Source organism: Lissotriton vulgaris, chromosome 1_2, assembly GCF_964263255.1.
Source record: "Lissotriton vulgaris chromosome 1_2, aLisVul1.2, whole genome shotgun sequence".
Taxonomy (NCBI): Eukaryota; Metazoa; Chordata; class Amphibia; order Caudata; family Salamandridae; genus Lissotriton; species Lissotriton vulgaris.
Window position 1 is genome coordinate 76,025,642 of NC_141686.1, and position 22,220 is coordinate 76,047,861.

At 43.8% G+C, this 22,220-nt stretch overlaps 1 protein-coding gene across 3 annotated transcripts in view; it reads right to left on the reverse strand.

Annotated features, from left to right (window-relative positions):
- The window catches only part of KDM5A (lysine demethylase 5A), a 937,903-nt gene that overhangs the window by 140,273 nt on the left and 775,410 nt on the right, over window positions 1-22,220 (reverse strand). For all 3 annotated transcript variants that reach the window (XR_015307532.1, XM_086952835.1, XM_086952834.1), the window contains one exon: window positions 11,403-11,546. Coding sequence is in view for 2 of the 3 variants with exons in the window: in XM_086952835.1 (XP_086808961.1) it covers window positions 11,403-11,546 (144 nt within the window). In the remaining variant the exon portion in view is untranslated. The remainder of the gene's footprint in view (window positions 1-11,402; window positions 11,547-22,220) is intronic.

A 22,220-nucleotide genomic window follows, 5' to 3' on the forward strand; every position in this document is an offset into this window, starting at 1 on the left:
CTCGGCCTCTGAACCCTCGGAGGCTCTCTCATGGACCCTGAAGCTATTCAGCAGGTTGTGTTGCGTGTTTATCTAGGTTCCTGATCGATACTGTGACCTTATGCCCCTATTCGGCTATAAATCCATTTATTTCCTATATTGGCATAACCGTTCAAGTACGATTTTCTGAAAAGTCATCTCTGGCCTCACACGAACAGAGCCACATTCCAGCATAGTTTCCTCTGCCAGTTCCTTTGCGACCAATTAGTGCAATGACAGAGCAGTAGTCACTATCTGATATTCCTAGATAACACTCCGAGTTCTTCAACAAGATAAAAACTCAGCAAACCTGGAAATCCCCGCTTGCTATGTTTTGATTAGTAATAGAACTATAATGAGCAACTGATAACTATCACTTCCTAGTGACATCTTTAATTGACGTCTTATGTCCAGCAAACTTGCGTCAAACCCGGCACCTGTCAGGTATAAATATTACCAACGTTGCCTTAAGCAATGCCTGTTGTACGAGCTACTGAAGCCAGCTGCCTGCACGACCCCGTGTTGGTAAATCTAGCACTCTGTTGCTGCAGCCTGCTATCCTGTGGTGGTGAAGCTGCTGATACCATTATCGCCGCTAAAGCGCGAACTATGGTGCAGTACGCTTAAGGAGCTGAACAGCCGTCCTCTGCGAAGACATCCAGCAGATTCCAGCTGCCCGCGGACGCTGTCCCCCCTCCTTCCTCGACGCGCTGAAGAGACCCGCTGCCTTTCTCGTGCAGAGAAATCCAGTCCCGGCGTTTCCGGTTTACCCTCGCGGGTGACTGGGATATCGAGAGAGACCCCTGAAGGAGATACCAATCCTCCATCATTCTATTCAGAGGTATGGTGTTGACTAAACCCTTAGACGAGAATTCTTGAAACAAACCTTGGCAAAACCAACTTAACTTAAAGCTACTTACTTACTCCCCTTCTACGTGTTAGGCTTAGGTCAGGCACACTGGGGTAGGCTTAGTTAGAAGCACCAGTTGAGTATGTTAGCCTAATGTATATATGACTGTATATATGTTTTATTACTTTTAAACCATTGTATGGCTAAGAAACCATATCAATGCTTTTACAGTTCTATTTCGCAATACTTATCTTACTGTACGTACTTTTTATAATAACAATTCTTGCAATTGTGGCAATACATTTCTCTTGTACGAGAAGAAAGACTGTTCAATAAATGTTAACCTTTTATTGACAAACGCCCGTCTCTCTATTCTCTACATCTCGTGAAAGTAAACTGCACTAGACTGACTGCGTGAAATACATGTCTATTGTTTCACACGACCCTAGAGATTGACTCGTGATCTGAGGAGCAAAGTTGTCATGTTGCACGGTTGTTGGAAAGCTGAATCCCTTCTTGTCTGTGCCAAGGAAGCTGATCACTTCCTATGCAGAGAAGAAAGTTTCCAGTGACCTCTGAGCTAGTTGGTAACACAACCCAATTAAGTTTAGCATAGTCAGTGGAGGCCTGGAACATCCGCAGTTCCACGTCGATACTACTGTTTATGTTATTCCAATGCGCAGGGCCTAGTGGGAAACTAGGAACTACACTACATGGCGCACAACGTTTGGTAAGGCGATAAACTAAAGACTTTTAGAGTAACTCAGTCGTGCATATTTCACACCCCTTTCTCCCGTAAATACTCCAATAGACGTCTGGAGTGGGTGAAAGGTTAAAATCCGCCCGAACTCAGTAGGAAGAGATTCCTATGTAAAGCTCTGGTTTATTCAACGTTGAAGGATACAGTGTTCCAAAATATTGTGCACCTAATCTTTGTCTCCTTGGAGACCTACTCTGCAAACCTCGCATTTTTACAATGCCAGAAAACGGAACCTCTGGGGCCGCAGCAGATGCGACTCAGCAAGGTCCTGAATACTCAGACCCGGATGCTATTATCATCCCGGTCCACTTAAGAAGATCTATAACGTTAAAACTTATAGAGAACGGACTGACACTTCAAGGTGGTACAGTAATTTTCGTGATAGAGGCTCACGAGTATCGGCAGACAGAGGTATTCTATTCATGGATAAACTTTCCAGCGGTAAACGCTATAACAAAAGAGTTTCACTATTACAAAATAGAGAAACCTCCGGAAGAGTACGCTCCTTTCGAGGAGATTGAAATTCCACTTAAATTTCAAGAGCACCTGCTCTGGTTTAATGGCGCCCTAAAACACACTGATCAAATAACTAGGCTCGGTCCACTAGGTAGACCAGGAGCCACGTGGCCGGTTCTAGCCAGCTACACACCACATCCTGACATTGCAAAAATGTCTAGAGAAGAGCTGTTAGTACAGCTAAACACATTAATAAAAATACATAGGCAATTAGTCAAATATGTAATGCGGACTGCAACAGTCCAACCAGCTGTTAATACACCACAGCTGACCCCTCATCAGGGGAACACAAATAAAATTACACCACAGAACATACAGTCATGTCTTGGTAAAACACCCGTAAAACGGGAACAAATTCCTTTCTGGTTAGCACAGAAAATCACTCAAATAGAGGCAGTATTTCCTGATACTACCCCTATTGAGAAACACAGAATCTTGACCATCTGCCTTCCTATGGGAATCGCACCACACGTGGAGGACTGCGACACTTGGGGTACAGTCTTTGCTTCCATTTACACAAAAACACACAGTGTTCCGTCTATGGCGGTAATACCAGAAGTGCTAAAACAGATTCAAAATGAATTCGGTCCAGAGCCCGCTTTAAATCTAGGTATGAAATTACTGAAAGACTTCAAGCAGGTCACGGCTATATTATTAGCCAACATAAAGGGAGAAGCAGCATCTGTGGCGATCCGCCAGAAGTTGAAGGAAACAGATATAAAAGATCCTGTTGAGCTTGCCAAAATCATAGAAAAATGCTATGAAGAATTAGGTAGAGACAGCTTGGGTGGGAAACCGGTAAAGCCCCAACTGCTCGAAAATCCTGAAAAATTATTTATTAAAAATAATTTAAACACTCCTAAAAAGAGCTGGGATGGAAATAAACAATCCACTCCCAAGGAAAAAGTTTTCCAGTCCAGAGGAAGGTCTCCTCGACGGAGGGAAAGAACTCAGACTCGAGAACGCCAGTCTCCCCAGCGGGAGCCCTCTGAGAAAAGATATAACCTTAGAAATAGGGATAATCTGAAAAAACCTGATAGATATCAAAGTATTGATACACGTCCCTCTCGATCTCTTCCACAGAATTCGGAAAGAAGAGGACGGTCAGACCCAGGAGAGCACACCAAGTCCAAAGACAAGGAACCTGCTCAAAATAAGAAATTTCAATTTCAAAAAAAGAAGGTAGCCAGTATTAGAGTAATCAACCATGCCGAGAATACTGAGGACACAGTTGAAAAACGGGGAGTGGGCATTGACAATGTTGGACAGTGCAGCAGAAATCAGTATAGCGCGCAAGATCTTGATGAGTCATCTGGAGACAGTGGACACGAATGAATACATTCAAGTTGAAACTGCCGACGCCAGACTTAGCGAGCCCCATAAAATATACGAAATAACATTGCGTATAGAGGGTGATAAGACTAGGAAAATTAAGGGTCTATTTTGGGATAAGCTCTCAAAAGGCTATGATATTCTGTTAGCTGAAAAAGATTGGCCCCCAGAGTTTGTCAGGGAGTGCCCTCGTGGCGAAGAAGTGATTATGCCTGCCTTCTCGAATCACATTCCGATTCACAAAAAATATACATATGCAAGGAAATGGGCAGTAGCCCAGGCACCTGCATTGTATAAAAATCATGTAGGATGGGATGAGGATTCACCGCCTCACAAAATCCAATTAAAAAGTGAACCAACTGCCCAACGGCAGTATCCCATAAAGCAAGAAGCTAAAAAACAAGTCAGGGAGATCTTAGATCAACTTGAATACCAGGGGATGATTGAAACATGCACCTCTCAAATGAACAATCCTTTGTTTCCTGTCTCCAAGCCAGACAATTCATATCGTCTAGTTTTGGACTACAGACATCTTAATACATGTTGCAAAACCTTTGCAGTACAAAACTCGCATAGTGCAGCCCTAATGAATGACATAGTTAGGAAAAAATATAAAACGACATTAGACATTTCTAATGGCTTCTTTTGTCAAAACATTGCACCGGAAAGCAGATATTTGACCGCTTTCTCTGCATTTGGGTCACAGAAAAAATTCTGTCGACTCCCACAGGGGTTCAAGAACAGCCCAGGACTATTCTCAGCTAGGGTAACAGAGTTACTACAAATCTATGATGATGAAGCATTATCTTACGTAGATGATATTTATCTCACAGACGACGACTTGGATACTCACTTGAAAAGAGTGAACACCATTATACTTGGGTTCGCAGCAGAAGGTTACAAATTCAACTTTAAAAAGTCCCGAATTGCCCATCTGACAGTACTATTCTTAGGGTACGAATTATCAAGTGAAGGGAAAAGCCTAGCGGACAACTTCTTAGAGAAGTGCGCTGTACTCCAAGCTCCAAAAACGCTGAAGAATTTACAATCCATTCTAGGTTTTCTGAATTTCGGAAGAACTTACATACTAAATTACGCAGAGAGGGTAAACCTCTCTACGAACTAATTAAACCTGATTTTAAACAAATCAATTGGACTCAAAAACACACAGAAATTTTGAGATCACTGCAAACAGACATGTTAGCAAAAACTAAATTAGATACACGTGACAACACACGTGATCTTGTAATCCGAGTCATCCCAGGAAGATGCGGATTCACATACCTAACCTCTAATGAGGGAGAAAAGGTACCAATTTCAATCAAATCTCACTTGTACACACAAGCAGAAGAAGCATTCAGTCACACAGAAAGAACTGTGAAAGCAGTGCAAATCGCATTAGCAAATGAACGAGAACTAGCACACGGCAAACGGATTAATATCCTTACAGCGGAATCCGCCTTCGAGGCGCTATTCAGCCCAGTAAACCTGCCTACAGTGTCACTGGATCCGAAATGGATACAGTGCATAGATTCTCTAGGAGCGGAAAATGTGAAATACTATTTCGCCCCGCAATTTGAAGAACTGAATGATTTAGAATATGAAGAAGAATATCCTCTGCCAATCGAAATTCTGCCTCTCCCACAATACGCCTGTATAATCTACACAGATAGCTCTGTACAGCATTTCAACGTAGAGAGCAAATCCTACAATGCAGCGTGTGCGATCATTAAATGTCGTTGGCTGTGCGGTAAAATTACACCGAAAGTAACAAAAACTGAATCAGTAAGAAACTGTTCGGTTCAAAGAACTGAAATCAGATCTTTAAAGATGGCGCTAGAAAATGCAGAACGTGAATTCCCGACACTTATAGTGTGCGATTCTCATTTTTGCGTCAACTCTTACAACAATAAACTGCAGAGTTGGATCGAAAACGACTACAAAGATGACACAGGTGCCACAATAAAGCATAAATTGCTCTGGAACGAGGTAGCTCTTTTACATAAAGAACTACAAAAGACTCACGTGATTCACGCACAGAGTCTTCAACGTGATGGCGTTCACGTTGCAGGGAAATCATTGGCTAATACAGCCACAGCGGAAGCAACTAACCCGGCTTCTGTAGCCACAAAAAAGCATACAGATAAATACATAGACTGGGAAACCATGCTGGCAGTAAAAACGACCGTAAAAGGCGACTGTGCAGCACTACCCGTAAACTATCCACTCAAATATGCATACGTAATAGATGCAAACTCTGTTCCTTTTGCTCGAATCCCTGGAGTGGGGGACAGAGTAATTCCAAACAGGAACAGGAGAATATTTTTAATAGCAGACGCACACATGGGTTTGGGTCTAAGGCACAGAGAGATCAAGGAATCACTGACTGAATTACAATCAGTATTCTGGTGGCCGGGAATGAGTGTAGAACACCAAATATATGCAAACAACTGTGAAAACTGTAATAGGGATCGCAGTAGCGAACCTTGCTACCGGCTACCAGTCAGAAAGAGCGCAACGCTGCCTACACCCCATCCTGCGTCCTATTAACAGTTAAGACGAAAAGCACTTAAAAAATGAGGCCTCCAGCGCTCGGCTGACGCTAGAACGGTTATAAAAGATTTGCAAGTCTTTATCGGCACATACGCAATTACCACGTTCCATTCTGACCAGGGTCCTGCTTTCAGCTCTCGAGCCTATAAGGAGGCCATGGCTAGCATGGGAATTGGGTTGCGGTATTCTTGTCCGTCGCACCCCGAAGGGAATAGTGTGGTAGAAAGAAAAAAACGTGACATAAAGCAATCTATAACAGCGAAGGTATTAGGTTCAGGCGCTGGGTGGGTCAAACATTTAATAAGTGTCCAGACTAGTCTTAACAACATGCCAAGAAATTCTCTAAAAGGTTTCAGCCCATACGAACTATTGTTCGGAATTAGAATGCGAGTTCAGGACCTCGATAGTCAGATGTCAGTGGTACAAGAAGAAACAATGCACTTTGATGTAAAGGATCGTTTGGCTGTTTTACAGGAACTGAATGAAACAAGAAAATCATTAAGCAACATAAAGTTAAAGCAACAGCCAAGTACCACTGACGAGGCACCACCCGCAACAGCCCCAGCAAGGCCTGTCTGGATTCCAAAGATTGGGGATCTAGTCAGAGAAAAGATCGCGGTGAAGAAGGAATTTGGGCCTTCTTACAGAAAAGCAGTACCTGTCTTGGCAGTCACCGGAACAAGATCAGTTGTGCTACCGCCCCTTGCTGGTAAAAAGGAGAACAGAGTCGTGTCTATCGATCTGGTAAAACCACAAGCATGTGGCCTATAATCAACAGTAGGCCCAGTGGACTCCCAAGAAACAACAGAATACCCAAACTTGCAACAATCCAAGAGGTTCAAACTGAAAGACTAATCACATTCGATCAGCCTGCAGTGCACAATGAAGGACTATGCAATAATGCCATGGAACTCGTGCCTTTTGAAACACAGATGAAACAGTTCGTCAAGAAACAACACCAGTCTACAATGATGTGGCATCAGAAAGTGCTACCGAGAGACAGATTGAAAGAACAATCCCATCAATTGACAGAACTGCCTCTGGTTATTTCATCAACTTCGACAACTTCTCTGAAGATCAAAATGACCCCGAAGTGATGCCAGAAACAAAAAAGTATTCTAAAGAAAATACTACAGGACTCCTTCAACAAATCAAAGAACTATATCTGGATTCACCGTTGATTGAGCATTGGATTATCTCAGGGGTATTCATACTCCTACTATGCCTAATTTTAGTTTTAATTTTAGGAAAGTTTATTACAATTGAATGGACACAGCAAGTCAGAACATCAACCTAGTCCTGAAACCACACAGATCTTCCCACGTAAAGAAAAGAGAACTGTCAACAGTAAACGTCACAGCAATTCCAATACCTGGTGGGGTAGTATGGGTGAAAACAGACTATGAGATATATGGTCCGGTCGAAATCCTGAAGTATCCTCATCAACTAAAGGTTTCCTTAAGTGACTTTGTGACACCTAGTACATTCTCTGATGATTGGGACTTTAACAGTATTAATGACATGATGTCTGATTTAGTAATGTCAGCTAGATTCACAGATCATGATTATTTAAAAGGTTCATCTAGTTATGAGCAGTTATTCTGTTACACCCACTATGGGGATCATTACTTGCATAAATCTGCACAGCCTAGAAATGTTTTTATGTATAATCAATGGGAACATTGTTCTACACCACCTAAAAGCAGTTCTAAAGCATTTTTTGAGAAATTCAAATACTTCTCAGGGTTTAACACCAGTGATGCAGAAACGTTTTATTACAAACTGTTAGGTAAAACAGGAATGAAAACAATGCTGACAAATTCTAAATTGATATATTCAGAAGCATTTTATGACAAAATGATGACATTTGGTTTTGATTATTGGAAAAATAATATTGAAACGAAAACAATTTGGGGTACAAAAGATTGGCAGGTGCAAGGCATTGAAGCACTATTTAGAACCTGCATGATACCAGAACAAATGTTATTTTTAAATGACACAATACACCAAACATCTTGTCTTGGCCTAGCTAAGATCAAAGACCTTAAAACACCGTCTATTCCGAAGCCAATACCAGAAAATGCAACAGCTGATATTGAGTTAGACGTGTCACAAATTTTACATTTCAACAGAACAAATGCTGATTGGAAAAAGTGGTTAATCTGGCCTACAGACACAAATAGCTGTCAAGATAGATTCCTGAATAAAACACAGGGGTTAAAAATGACCAGATTAGACCCTAGATACTCCCAGAGACAGCATCCAGGGATTATAACAACATACAGTGTAGGGAAACTCTGCCTTGAATGGCTAACTTCGTCCACACTGGCTGAAATTAAGCAACACTTGTCTTTATTAAAAGATGGTGCTGATTTGCGCGATTTCATTCTTGGACCACGCAAACAGCGTCAAAAGCGTTTCATAGCGACCAGTATCTATGCTGCTTACAACGAGGCTTGGAAAGTAAAGCAAATTGAAACTGCTGAAAAAATACGAGAAATTGATCGTATTAATTTGGAGAAATCACTTTCTGTGGTAGACAATGGGTTAACGACTCTGTCTTCCAGAATATATTCGTTGGACAATATTGTATCCTCTGCCTTTGATGTGATAGACAGAGATTTGCTAATGTTACAACATGGCCAGTCTCAATTACGCTCTATTATAGAACTAGGCTGGACGCTGCAAAATCTTCGTTCAGGCTATGTGCCTTGGCGTTTAATCAACACGACGTCATTATTTTCCAGTTTTAACCTTACTGATAAACAGATCAGTTTGGCACAGAAAGGAGCAGACTATACAATCCTGAGCATCGAAAAACTCGAGAGATTACCATTGACAATGTCAGAGAGTCCTGTCATTGAATGGATAATACACGGAATTATCACAATTCCGATAACAACTTTCCGATTTAAAAAGTGCCTTGAGTACATACCTGCTGGCCAATATGAACAATTGGGTAAAGGATATGTAAAATCCGAATGGAAATTACCATACACTCATTCTTGCTATAGTGACAGTGACAAAAATGTATTTCTTAGTGGTGAGAACTGTAAACATTCACTAAGCGGTATACTTTTGTGTCAGGGTATTAATTTACACGGAGCATGTGATGGAAATTCAAACAACCTTTCATGCCACCAGCTAGTCACACCTGCAACTCAGATAGAGCCCTTCTTTATGCAACTCGCGAACGGGAGTTACATTCTTAGAACGGATCACAGATGTTGTGGCCTCGTGCCAGGAAAAGTTATCTAGTAGAAGTAACATCCATGGTCAAATGCTGTATGCAAGCATTGTTTCCGAGTGGGCCTCCAGACATAGTGACTCCCATCTGGCCTCGTCTGAATCTCTATTCTATACGAATTGATACATTAAGCAAAATGAAATCTGTCCTTTTACAGACAACAGTGCCTATAACGTCATCTAAAGAGACGTATGATCTTCTAGTTGCAAGGACAGCTACTGAAGTTCATGACCTTTTATCAACAAATTGCCCCGTGCATTTCGTAGAAATGTTCAGCCAACTCCTTAACAGGTCTAGTGCTACAAGCATCCCAGGCATATTTAAGACAGTCTTTACGGGACTGCTAACACCCTTCCAGGCAATTTTGGGAATCTTTCCTAATTTTGTGCACTCCATTTTTGGCGGCATACCATTATTTTTGGGACTCGTCGCAGGGATTCTATTTTTGACCCTCCTGCTTCGTTATGGCAAGCCTCGGCTCAGACATAGCTCCCATGGGAATGGAAGAGACAATCCTAGCAATGCGCTACCGGGACAGGATAACTAACGTCCTTGGATTGGCCAGGCTGAGAGATCTAAACATGACCTGGTTCCTTTCATTCAGACCGATATGGCAAAATTGCATTTTACCTGTGCTACGGTGTATGCTTTGCGGCGATGAATGCGTGTTGGACATCTGTCTTTCACTTCTATCAGCAGTACCAATGGACGTCGATACTTTGCTCAGTCCAATAACGGCTCACGCATTGTGTTGTCCCCAGCGGCTACCAATCCTGATGACGGCATTCGTGGAGACTCCTGTACTACAGCCAAGTGGTAACAGTGGAGCGAGTGACAAAAGCAACATCATCCAGGTACAACGTTCTGTGAGCATTGCTGGTCCTGCCTTCGATGACAGCAATCATTCTCACACCTGCCAAGTTACAGCGCTATCTAATTTGGTTGAACTATCACCTGATTTTGTAGACCAATTCTTTGAGAGCCTGTCTGATACGATGTTCTCACCCATAGAGAAACAATAACTTTTGAGAAGCTTTCCGACACACAGCGTTCCCATGAACTCTGAATTCGGCCTTCAGTTTTGATCAACAAAAACTGCCAAGAGCTTTGGAAATCTATTTTTCCCCGTTCAAGCAATAATTCTTTGAATTGGACAATTTTTCTAATATTGACCTTTTTTGGCACGAACAATTCTTTGCTTAACGTAAAAACTATTCTTAGAGAACAGAAGCTTCACACTTCTATTTCTAAACACATCTAGAGACATAACAACATTACACCAGCCTCTAGCACACATGTTATTACAATGCATTTTTATGTGATGATTTATCTCGCCCTTCTTCTGTCAGAGATACTTCATGTGTAATTCCTTTTGCATAATCGTTCATTGATTTCATATGCAATAATTTTTTGAATGATTTCTATGCTTTAAAAAACGTACAGTACCTAAATTCATGTATTACAAGTACGCCTATTTCGAATGCATTTATGTATTTTGGAGTGGGCAATGTTACACATACATCTAATTGCTTTAGTTTTAGTAATTTTGATGGACATGAAAACGTGGAGTGGGTGTTGCGTGCTTATCTAGGTTCCTGATCGATACTGTGACCTTATGCCCCTATTCGGCTATAAATCCATTTATTCCCTATATTGGCATAACCGTTCAAGTGCGATTTTCTGAAAAGTCATCTCTGGCCTCACACGAACAGAGCCACATTCCAGCATAGTTTCCTCTGCCACTTCCTTTGCGACCAATTAGTGCAATGACAGTGCAGTAGTCACGTCGATACTACTGTTTATGTTATTCCAATGCGCAGGGCCTAGTGGGAAACTAGGAACTACACTACAGCTGCTGCAGAATAAACGCCTGTCTCTTTTACCCCCGTGAGTGTGGCGTGTTTTGTGAACACAGGAGCTTCAATATATATATATATATATATATATATATATATATATATATACACACACACAAATACAGGAGATTTCTGATTATATTCTTAATTTGCCACTTTCATTTTAAACATAACACAAGACCACCTACCCACTGTCAAACAATCATTGAAGTCACAACCCATGCTGGCAAAGGAAAATAATTTCAGTATTTCAAATACCATATTTGCTACCTTGATATCATAGCCGTACGTCTCCCTAATATCTTCATCAGAGTCCGTCTCCTCATCATCATAGTCCCCAGAAGGTCGAGGGGATGAAGTTAAACTGCCCACTGAGCGGTTAAAAGAAGACTGTTGGAGGCTTGGCAGGTGGCCCTAAAACATCATAGAATTTTAAGTAAATGATTAGATACAGACAATACCAAAACAGTAAATAGGTAAGCACATACTGCATAAGGCAGCGTTAACACGTGCAAGTAGAAAATAACTAAGAAAATATAAAAAAAAATGTTTAAACTGTACCAAGAGATACATTCGACCAGAACATACATGTGAATTTAACAGTGCATACTAAGTCTGCACAACACAGTGAGCTGAGACAGACCACACCTCATGAAGGAGAACAAGTATTCTAATGGATAGGAAATATAGCCTCCCAAAATAATACCTTAACACAATAGGGTATCCCACTCCTAGGAGTACACTCAAAATTGAGTACACAGAGAAGCAAGCCCTTTGGCAAAGACTTCACACACTCTAGTAGTGGCAGGCTTTATCATAGGGTCTCACCCTGGTCCCTAAAGAATGCCATGTCTCCTCTGGAACCAACTCTAGACCCGTTATGCTACTAACTCGAAGTCAGTAGGAGAATGGTTCACAGGGTTTTCTACCTACATTTCCAAACATTTCTTTTTGTTAACTAAATAGATTCTGTCACTTCCTTCTATCCTCTCTATACTGTGGGGTTCCGGTGGCCTGTTCTTGATGTAATACTTTCCCTCTGTACACTATTCCTTTTTATTCTATTTTTTTCGCTTATGGCATGGTGAACCACTTCCATGTAGATGACTCTCAAATCATTATCTCTTATTCTTCCTCCTCAATTTCGCTTCAGAAATGTCTCGTCCTGCCTTTTCCACTTATAAAGCTTGAAAAAGCAGCTCACTTTTTAAAAGTCAATCCTAGCTAGACTGAGTTTTTTGCTCATTCCTCTTCTCCCACACCACCCTTCAGTGTTTTCCCCCTTCTGTATTTTTTCTCTCATTCAGCTCTTACCCTTGGCTTTATCTTTAATTCATCCATTGATTTGCCAAATCCTTTCATTTTCAGTTGTAGATCAGAAAACTAAACCTTCTGTCTTTGTTTCCTAAAATTGCTCAATCAAAACCCAGTGTATATAGAACACTTATTTTCTCTTCTACCTCAAGCTACTTGTAAAAACGACAATGGTTGCCTTTCACCTCATATTTTCTTGAAGCTTCTTACTTATTTTCTCGGATTTCACTCTGAGACTTAGCGAACTCAGGCACAACTTTGAGGTTATGTACGGTGGTGGTACGAACATTCCTCAGAAGACTGTTGACCGAAGACTGTTGAGTCCCTATGTTGTGAAAAGGAGGCCAGCTCACTGGACCTTGTAATCCCTTGGCTTTGGCTGGGTTCTAGAAACAGCTTGTCCTCGAGCAGGACAAAGAATGCACGGTACCCCTCCTTTGCTAGTTACCAGGTTCCAGACATACAGCAATTACAAGGTATAGTGAATATGCACTTTTGTAAGAAAGTGCTATCTTTCTTGCATGGTATGCCCCTACTTTTTGCTGAATTGCTAATGTACTTTGACTGAGTGTGCCTTGGGTTCCAGCCAATCAGGTACCCAGGGCCTGTGTTCTTTCCTAAAAATGTGTTGAAACCTAAACCCAATTGGCATCTCTGGCCACAGGTAGGCCCCTGGTAAATGGTACCCTAGGTACCCAGGGCACTGTGGCCAGAGAAGACCCCTAAGGGCTTCAGCACTTATTGTGCCACCCTTAGGGGCCTTGTACCCAGACACACACACAATGCCTTTGCAGCCTGAGTGTCTTGTGCAGAACTAAACAGAGTCGACTTGACACACATCCCTGCATGCCATGCCCACAAACACACTACCCTGGCATACCTCAGTCGCCCCTCTAGCTGGGTGCACTATGCCAGTGGTGTGGGCACAGGTGCACGAGCCCTGTGCCCCCACAGTACCCAGGGCCATTCCTGGGCACTGTAAGTGCAGTGATGCCATTAAGAGTATATGGTGCTGGGAGGTTGTCATTACGAACTCCACAGCACCATAATGGCTAAACAGAAGACTGAGAAGTTTGGTATCAAACTTCTCTGCACATTAAACCCACACTGATGCCAGTGTGGGATTTAATGTAAAATGCACTACAGAGGGCATTTTAGATATGCCCCCTGAAATCTAACCAACTCCCAGTGTCCTGACTGCGTGGCTACCGAGGCTGCCACCATCAGACATGTTTCTGGACCCCTGGGTCGAGAGCTTGACGCTACCGGGGGCCTTAAACAATGCACATCCTAGGGCAAGGGGCCAAGACTCCTCCCCCAGGATGGGCAGGGGAAGCTTCAAAGGCATGCCGCCTTTTGTGAGCTTCCTCAGGCCAATTGTTGTACTCAGCAACTGGCGCCCCACCATCCGATGATAACAGGTGAGTATTTTCATTTTTGTGATTTGGCTGATTTTTGATGAATATTTTAACGTTTCAAAACTCCGCACTTAAAAGAACTTCCAAGTGAAACCAGTCAATGTAACCTTGTGGAAGAAAAGTGAGTTATCGGCTTTTGGGTAAGTACTCGACTCAATCTTGGTGCCCAGCGCTGACCCTGAAAAGTAATTATAACTGAACTTACTGGAAACTTGAATTTTCTTCCAATGGATAACATTGCCTGGTTTTTGCTGAAAAAGTTTCTAAGTGTCGAGTTTTTAAACTTACAAATTTTGGTTAAAAATCACAACTGTAACCAAAACGCTTTTACTCAACTGTTTACAGGAGATGTCCCAGGACTGAATCTAGGATCCAGACCTGTGGTTAGAAAATGAATCCATAAAGTAATTAATTGCATTTCACTAGAAATTCCCATTGAGCTCAAAGTCACATTGTGTTTGAAATTGTGTTGCCGATTGCAACAACTGTAACTATTGTGTTCAAAAGTCTATTGCCTATTTGAAAAGTATTTCACTAAAGTAACTCATTCTGAGAAAGTATATTTTGATAACTATTGTTAGTTCTGAAATAAAACAACCATATATTTTTATACACAAAACAATTGGCCTAGAGTTCGGTTCTCGAGTGTGTGAGCCCATTTGCTGACTGAGCGTGTAAAACAAATGCTTTACACTGTCCTCTGATACTGCCTTAATGCTCGACCAAGCTACCACTTTAGAGAGTAAGGTTATATCAAACTTTAGCCTCTGCCAAACAACTGGAGACTGTGGACTCTGTGCACACTGTACCTTACTTTGGTCCAGTATATACACAGCCACTTTCTTACAACTTTTTCATTTGACCGCGATCTAACATTGGCAAATTAAACAAACTTGAACCTTAGAAACTTTTTCAAGAAAAACGTGGGTAAGTATTAATGTGCCAACTCAGTCATCATGACTACAGCCTGATCCTTTCCTTGGCGAAAACTCATCTTCTGGGTGACAAAGCTGCACTGGATGACTCTCCCCGGTCCAGCAGGCTCAGGTGTAACATTGCCAAGACCCCTTTCTCGGCACTCAGAGCTTCGTAGCTCAGCTCTGTGGTGTGGCTATTAAGGGGCTACTTGCTACTGGAAATACCGGCCTGGCACCTGGCTTCTCCACTCTGCCCACTCCCAACATGACAGAACCCCTCCCCCTGCATCCAAAACTCCCTGGCTGAACCCAGGGGTGTGGCTACCATGGGGGCTATACGCCGCTCGAAAGCTTGTTTGACAACTGGTTTCCTTTTCCCTTCCCTGTCCTTAGTGCCAGCCAGTCTGCGAAATGGACAAGTTACTTACCTTCGGTAACGCCTTATCTGGAGGAGACATGAGCTAGCCCCAGATTCCTTCCCTTCCCTCTGAAATTCCAGGCGCCAGGATCTGGAAGATTTTTGATAGAAGTATCCATGTGTGCCGATAGGTGGCGGCAGTCGACTCAGCGTGAGTCACAGGAGTCGGGATGGTCATCATCATGACGTACTCGTCATCAACATAGGCGCCACCCCAGCAGGCTGGCGTCTGTACTTTTCATGAATTCCATGCCAGAAGAGCGGAGCCAAGAAGTGACTGACCATAGTATGTTAAAAAAAAACTAGGGCCCTGAAGGGAAACAGTCCTGACACTAAAACTAATCCGCAGAGCAGGAAGGATGGGTGGGACAGTAAGGAATCTGCAGCTAGATCATGTCGCTACTAGATAAGGTGTTACAGGAGGTAAGTAACTTGCCCATCCGGAGGAGGAACTGCAGAGAAGCTTCAAACCAAATATTCCTGCAGAACAGAACATACAAAAAGGCCCTCCCTGCGGACCCGGTTGTCCAGGCAGTAATGTTTGGCGAACAAGTGCAGAGATTCCCATGTGGCTGTCTGGCAAATGTCATGAACCGGAACACGATGCTGAGGAGCCGTTGTGGGTGCCTTCGCCCTGGTAGAATGGGCCCTAATGCCTTCAGGAGGCTTTTTTTTTTAACCAAGGCGTAACATTTTAATGCAGAGGATGACCCAACATGATATTGTCCTCCTCTGAACAGCACACCCCTTCTTTGCTCCAAAGTACCCTACGATAAGCTGGCCGTCCACTCGAAATGTTTTAGTGCGGTCAAAGTAGAACGACCATGCTCTTTTAGGGTCCAGACAGTGGAGAGGCACTTCTTCTTTAGAAGGTAGCGGAGGAGCATGGAAGGTGGGCAAGGTGGCGGATTGTCCCATAGGAAAAAGTGTTACTACCTTGGGCAGAAAATAAGCCATAGTCCGCACACCCTGCTGGCAGAAGTTATTGCCACTAAAAAGGCTATTTTGTTAGTGAGCAGCTGGAGGGGACAGTTGTGCAATGGTTCAAAAGGTGCACACATCAAGAAGGGAAGAACCAAATTAAGGTACCATAGAGGCATAATAAAAGGTGAAGGGGGAAAAAAATGAGCGTGCTCCTTTATAAATCTCTGTACAAGAGGGGATTTAAAAATTGATAGCTTGTCTGGCAACCTAAGAAAGGCAGACAGGGCTGAAAGATAGCCCTTCAGGGTGACCAAAGTAGAGTACTGTTGGGTCAAGGAAAGAATGAATAGAAGAATTACCGAGAGGGAGGCAGATAAAGGATCGACAGACCGGTCTGTACAATATTTACAAAACCTTTGACGTCTGAATATATATACTGATTTTGTGGAGGGACACCCGGCTGCAAGGATGACCTCACAAACTTTGGTAGGAAGGACAAAAGCTGTCAACTGTTGCCGCTCAATCTCCACGCAAGGGAGGGGAGAGTATACAGGCTCGGGTGGAGAATCCTCCGGTACTGCTGCGAAAGAAGATCCTCCCAAAGCGGCAGCCTGATCGGAGTATCGATGCTCATTTGCAGAAGCTTAAGATACCTGTTGCAAAGTCATCCTGTGCCCTGGGCACCCCCCAACTTTTTGCTGACTGTAACTGGTGGTAGCGGACTCTGACTGACCCTGGGCTCTGTTTAACCAGGTCCAGGGCCAGTACCAAACTAAAAGGAACACATTAGAATACAGTTAAGACACCCAACATACACTAGGGTACACTATGGTATGGTGGGGTACCCCTGTAATTGGCATGACCTACCACCTAAGCCCCTAGTATGTAATAGGGCAGGGGATTGAAACTACCTAGAAGTCTCCAGTATCCTGGGGCATGGCAGTTTAGAGGCCAGCAGATTCTCTGCACCACCATGTGTGCAGTGCTGAAGCCGGAGGTCAGTTTAAAAGCTGCACTGGTGGCCAGGACAGCTTTTAAACCTTAAATTGTGCCCAAACTCGACTTTGGGGGTAGGGGCCCTTAAACATTAAAAACCTACCATGATTTTGTATATTAGGGGCCCCCAGGGTCACCCCTGGGTATCCCAGGGGTGGGGGGTCAGTTATCTATAAGGAGCGTGCTTATAAAATGAGTTTTTATATGCCAGGGTAAAGTGAAATTTTACATTTCACTTCCCACATTGTATTAAAGAGCTGATCAAATTCGACTTTGATACTAGAAGGATTGGGTAAGGATGATCTGCAATATTTCTGCAGATTCAGAACCCCTGAAGTCTCCCCTAGTTGCACAGGGGTGGGGGTCCTGTAGAAATTAGGGAAATGTTTATTAAATATGGTTTTATAAGCCCTGGCTCTTGAAAAGTGGCCCAGGCCATTTTCCCTATTGCAAACCCCATGGCCCATAGGTTAACATGGTAGGAAGTGATTGATTAATAAATATTGTCAGGAGAGGACTCGCCGGACCATTCAAAGACTTCCCAGAATGGTAGTAGTAAATCCAACAATTTTATATTGTTACATTTCTCCTAAAGTGTACATACAATAAGTTATGAGACTTTCTTGTTTGTTAGTACAAATTAAGCCTTTCAGTGGTCTGCCCTGATTGGTCAGAGTTAAGTGGATTAGCCAGGTTGCTGGGAGGGCAGTTATGCTGTTCTATAGGAATGCCAGGCCAGGAGATGGCGTCGTAAACTACGCTCTTCAAAGGCAGAAGGGAGGCCTGGGTTTCAGTCCACTATGACATTCTTGACCCAGAGTCAGGGCTAGGCTTAAGGAAGGTATGTACAGATGGTAGGGGCAAGTCCATGGAAATAAGACATCCCAGGGGGTGTGTTTAGCCAGGTCTTACCTCCTTGCTGGAAAATCAGCCATTATGGATTTGGAGGAATGATGCACTCTGGGACAAACTAATGCCACACTCCACAGGATGTGGTCATAACTATGAGGAGTTGCCCTGCTCTCATTGGTCAGCAGTGACCTGGTGCTTGACCCAGATAATTTTGAATAAGTATCTGAGAGTGGCAGAGCCCTCCAGATCTGCTGCTTGAAACTGAATGATGCAAGAAGTTCCCTGCTGAAGATTTTGCTGTGTGCAAGGAACTCTAAGGCCTGACCTATGAAGACTGCACCATCTGAAACTACAGCCCTGTGGATTACCTTGCTGCCAAAAGACTCAAGAGTGGAAACTTCCTGCAAGCTACAGGTTAACAGAGCTCACCTGGACAGCCACACAAAGAATTCAAAGCCTGGAGTACCAGTGGATTTGTAAGGGTTTTGTTCAAGTGGATTGTGGAATTGAAGTTTCACACTTCCAAGGACCCTCTTGGAGATTCCAGAACCTTGTAAATGTAAATGTAAACGTATAGGCATTTATATAGCGCACTACTTACCCGGAGGGTCCCAAGGCGCTTCGACCGCTGCGAAACCCTTCCTGGCTTCCCTGAGAGATGGTCCCTTAATGGGTATCTCCAGGGTGAGACCAGGCATCCCCGGCGGTCTGGTGGGGCCGTTAGTGAAGATGAGGCAAGCTAATGCCCAGAGTTGCCGAGTGTGATCGCTGATCAGAGTGGGCACCGAGGCGAGAGAATTATCGAGTCCGCTGACCCTGGTCCAGAAACCTGCCGCGCCGGGATTCGAACCCTGGTCCCGGGCCGTCCTCTGCTCTCGGGTCTGGCGCCTCTAACCAGTGAGCCACACTACTTCACTAGGATTACCTTAGATTGTGTGCTGGATACTTTGGGACCCGCAAGCAGAACGCCAGGAAGGTGTTCTGACTGGACCACGCTTGCTGAAGAAGGCGGCCCACTACAGTGGTGAGAATTCTTCAGAACAATTTATAAAGTTGTGTCCCTGACAGAGAAAACGAAATGACTTAAGGGAACTGTTGGTTTCTAAGCACTAGAAAGTGACTAATCTTTAAAAATTCATATCTCGTGTTCCCTACAGTGGATTATTTTCATTCATTCATTTGATAACTTTATTTCGGTCATAGACCATAAAAGTGCAGATAAAATACATAAAAAGCACAGTAATAAAATCCATAAATATAAACAGTTAGAATAGAAGATAAAAAGTTATTAAACAGTAAGTTATCAAAAGGGGGCTCAGCTGAAAAAAATTGTAATAAAAAAAGGCAGTTAATCCAAGCTATTTCTGTTTGACCTTAAACAAAGCCTTTCCTTCTGCGCCACATACCATGTAGGAAACGGGAAACAGCAAAGACAGGGTGATGTATCATATGTTAAAACCCTACACGCCAGCACACATCGCCTAAGTCCCAGGTTTCTACATAGGGGAATCAGCCAACATTTTCGTATTTTACTATACGCCGTGCAAAAGAACATAACATGCACAACATCTTCTCGGCTACAATTACAGGCTGGGCTGGTTCCCTCTTCTGTGTTGGCCCATTTAGAAGTGAACGCCTTAATGGGTAGGCAGCCGTGTCTCAATTGGGTATATAATTTCCTCGCGAGGGGAGGTTGCACTACATCTAGGAATTCCTCCCTCAGGGAATCAGTTTTTACTAACAGAAACTCAGCAGACAGCCTGCCCAGAGTTGCCGAGCACTGTAATGCATGGAGGTTTTGATACCTCACAGAGGCCAGCAACTTTGACCTAGCTATCCTCGGGCAGCTCAGCTCGGGGGTGTCCCATTTTCCTTTTTTTTTTTTTAAGACCTTTATTGTACATGTTGCATTTGACACAGCACATAGCATCTCGGGGTGTCCCATAGCTGAGGCAAACCTACGTAATAGGAAGGAGCCTTGATGTGGGATAACCAAGGAATGTTTTTGTTCCTTATTTGTCCCCAAACCTCAAGAAATTCCGCTCAATAGGCTGAAAGCTCTGGTACAGACCAGAGCCTTCTCCAGTAGAGCAGTGGTCGTGCAGCTACCAATTCCTTAAAGGACTCCAGGCCCAGATCTAGTTGCAGGGGTGTTTATTTTCGTTTTGGTGTCATTTAAAAGATAAAAATATTACCTATTTTTATAAATTGGTGTTGGATTTTTATTTTGTGTTGTGTCTTAATTATTTACTGAAATGGTGTTTTTAAATGCTTTACATACCTGTCTGCTCGCAGCCACATTACCAAGGATTGAGCAAAGGAATACTTTTCTAAGACCTATGCTGAGTCCTATCATGTGTCAGTGGCAGACTTACATTTGCCCCTACCAATAACCCACTTTCCAACAATACCACATTCTCTGTGACCAGTCTGGAGCCACAAGGATGACTAGGGCCAGGTCTCTCTTGAGCACTCTGGGCGGAGTGATATGGGTGGAAAGGCATACAGAAAGACTGCGCTTCACCCCGACAAAAAGTGTGGCAGAGCAAGAGCCGCCTTGGAAATTCCAACACGCAAAACTGCTGACACTTCACCTTCTCTTTAGAGGCAAACCGATCTAACCAAGGCTATCCCCACTGTTGAAAGAGGCCTTGCACCAGCACCGGGTGGAGATGCCACTCATGATCCGCAAGGCACCAACGTCTGAGTTCATCCGCTCTAGCACTCAGAGAACGGGCCAGATATTGAGCCACCAGGGAAATACTTAGTTGCTCCTGACAAGTTCAGAGATGCAGGAACTCTTGACAGAGGGTCTACGACCCCTCCTCACCCTGTTTGTTGCAGTACCACATGCCGGTAGTGTTGTCTGTGAACACTTGAACTAGCCTTCCCTTGAGAGTTGGTAAGAAGGCTTTCAGTGACAACTGGATCGCACGAAGCTCCAGGAGGTTAAGATGGAGCCTGACGTCCTCCGGACACCAGAGTCCTCTGATCCCCACCTCTACCAGATGGCAGCCCCAACCCAGAAGTGAGGCATCCGTCATCACTGTGAGATCTGGTTTGGGAAGGAAAGGGATCTGCCTCTGAACCAATCGCAGTCTGTCAGTCACCATTGGAGATCTTTTGCAGTGCCCTCTGATATCTGGACTAGGTCGGCGAGGTCCCGCTAATGCTGCGCCCACTGAAACTGCAAGTCCGACACCATAGCCCGCATGTGCCACCTGACATGGTCCACAAGCAGGATGCAGGAGACCCAACAGCCTCAGAGGTATTATTACCGAACTACAAGATAGAGGCTGAAACATAGGATTCATAGCCTGAATATCTTTGAGTCACTGCTCAGGAGGATAAGCCCAAAACTGCACCGTGCACAGTACTACTCCGATGAAAGGAAACGTCTGAGAGGGAGTCAGGTGTGAATTCGGCATGTTGATACTGAACCCTAGCAAATGCAGAAGGTTCACCGTAGTCTGGAGGTGGGAGACGACTGCCTGGGACAAGCCTGCCTTCAACAACCAGTTGTCGAGATAGGGAAAGACTGGAACCCCTGATTTCTGCAGATAGGCTGTGATCACTGCCCTCATCTTCGTGAACACCTGTGTGGTGCTGGTGAGGCCAAAGGGAAGCACGATAAACTTAAAGTAACGTAAACCTCATGTACTGGCGATGGGCAGGCAGGACTGGGATATCGAAGAAGGTGTCTTGCAAGTACAACACTACCATCCAGTCTCCTGAGTCCAGTGCAGACTGGACTTGAGCAAGGGCGAGCATCTCAAACTTCTCCTTTTTGAGAAAGTAGTTCAGGGCTCTGAAGTTGAGGATAGGACAACAGCATTTGTCCTTCTTTGGAACCCAGAAAATGGTGAGAACTGCAACCACAGCCTATTGCTGGAACACGCTCTATAGCGATCCCTGGAAAAGAGAGTCTTAACTTCCTCGTGGAGTAGGGCAAGGTGATCCTCCGTTAGCCAATCGTAAGTTGAAGGCATGGGCAGAGGTGTAGTCTCAAAGGGAAGGGAGTAGCCCCTTAGGACTATTTGCAAAACCCATCTGTCCAAGGTGATATCCTGCCACTAACTGGATGGCCATGATCAAGAGGGATTGGACTACGAAGGATTTGTAGGGTAGGAGGGGTTTGTGGATTGACCTCACTTCTGACCACCCAACCCACAAGGTCGGGTGAACTGTGTCAACAGCCTGCAGAGGTTGCTGGACTTGCAAGGTTTTCTGGCTGGAATAGGGTTGGCGA